The sequence below is a fragment of the Uloborus diversus genome, chromosome 9 (assembly GCF_026930045.1).
Source record: "Uloborus diversus isolate 005 chromosome 9, Udiv.v.3.1, whole genome shotgun sequence".
In the NCBI taxonomy this organism is placed as follows: Eukaryota; Metazoa; Arthropoda; class Arachnida; order Araneae; family Uloboridae; genus Uloborus; species Uloborus diversus.
The window spans coordinates 58904919-58906706 of record NC_072739.1 but is presented as its reverse complement, the minus strand read 5'-3'; the positions used below and the strand labels follow the sequence as shown (position 1 = coordinate 58906706).

The 1788-nt window shown below is 33.7% G+C and overlaps 1 protein-coding gene across 1 annotated transcript; it reads left to right on the top strand.

Moving 5' to 3' along the window:
- The first annotated feature begins 273 nt into the window (after nt 1–273).
- On the top strand, nt 274–903 carry LOC129230245 (TD and POZ domain-containing protein 4-like). The gene has a single exon (XM_054864645.1). The coding sequence runs from the start codon at nt 274–276 to the stop codon at nt 901–903; it is 630 nt and encodes a 209-aa protein (XP_054720620.1).
- Nucleotides 904–1788: the final 885 nt, after the last annotated feature.

Genomic DNA, 1788 nt, shown 5'->3' with positions numbered 1-1788 from the left:
GTGTTTAAAAGGTAAAATTAAAATTTTAAAAAGCCAGCAAATATATCGAAATTGAAAACACATAGTCTGACCACCGATGAGATGCAAATGCAAACATCCGGTTTACAAGCGGAAATGGACTTATCCAATAGTTTTCCAGCGATGCCAAAAACTTTTACTTGATTTGAATACTCTTGCAATAGGATTTTTTAGGCTTGAACTCAAGTCAGTTGATATGCTCATATATTTTCAATACAAGTTGCTTTTTTTTTTTTTTTAGCTGAGACCTCACCAATGAAAAAAGAAGCTGGTACGAATACATTATCTGAAGATTTTCAGAAAGTACATTTACACAATGATATCTCAACAGAAAAAGATGAGGATACGGCTGTACTGTGTGCGGACTTGGAAACATTGCACAAGAACCCGCGATTTGCTGATGTCATTCTAAAATTAGGAGAGCGGGAGTTTCCGGCGCACAAGGTGATTCTGGCAAGTCGGTCAAAAGTGTTTGAAGCCATGTTCGAACATGACATGCAAGAAAAGCAACAAGACGCTGTTAGTCTTGTTGAAATGGAAGTCGGTACTGTTGAGGACATGCTTAGTTACATCTACTGTAGCAAAGTGCGTCAACTGTCTCCTGAAGAAGCGCTCAAATTGTATGTTGCAGCAGATCGGTACGACTTGCAGGGACTGGTGCTCAAGTGTCGTAAAATTATGCTCAGTGGGTTATCTATCGACAATATTTGTGATATATCTGCTGTTGCCGATTTGCACAATGACGAGTTACTAATAGACGCTGTAAAATCTCTTCTATCTAAAGATGCTAAAAAATTTCTAACGACAGACAAGTGGCTAATGTTTTCCAAGGAGAACCCACTTTTAGCTTTAAATTTAGTTCAGTCTGTTATTTTAGGTCATTGATTGTTGGTTTTGCAAAGTTGATGTTATTGACTACAATAATATTTTCATAACTCTTGGCTTAAAACCTTGATTTCGAAAGGAATGTTTTACTACTATACCATAATTAACGCCAATGACATCGTGATAAAGTTAGTCACGCCAAAATTTATTGTTGTTGTTGGTTTTTTACATTTAATTTTTTTTTTTTTTTTTTTTTTTTGAAATAGATGGGTTATTATTCAAAAAGTGTAACTTTTCTGTCACATGCCTTCTACAGTAAAAACTTTAAGGAAAAATTCATTTACCAATGGTTTTTAATTTCATCAAAAATATATCTATTTCATCCTGCCAACAATTTTTTAATAACCATTTTTATTTCACTATATTTTTGGTTCATAACATGTGAATTCTCACCTCCATGGCATGTCACACACCTTGTGACTGTTTATGTTGCTTAATAACTTGCTTAATTAAAAGTATATACTTCTTTATTTATTATTCCTTTCACAAGTGTCTCAACTACTAATTGTTTCAGTATTTTTAATTTTGTATTTTATTTCTTTTAGAAGGACAAGGAGTCGTGTCACACAATAAATTCTCACCTCCGTTACCTAAACACAAAATGCCATTCCTCATTAACACATGGCAATAATGACGTCAAATTTTATTTCCCATGATACAAGGGAGCCCCCTTCTTGATTTTTAGGCAGAGTTGAAGTTGTGAGATTTTTGTCAAAAAATAAGAAGATAGATTTTGCTTTACAAACTTAGTGTGGTTATTCTGAATTCTCACCTCCGTGAACTTGAATTTCAGGGATGTAAATTAATGTAAAAAAGGAAGTGAACATGTTTTCGTATGCTTAACATGTGCAGATTGTAGCAACGAAGAAAAAAAAAATCCATGTA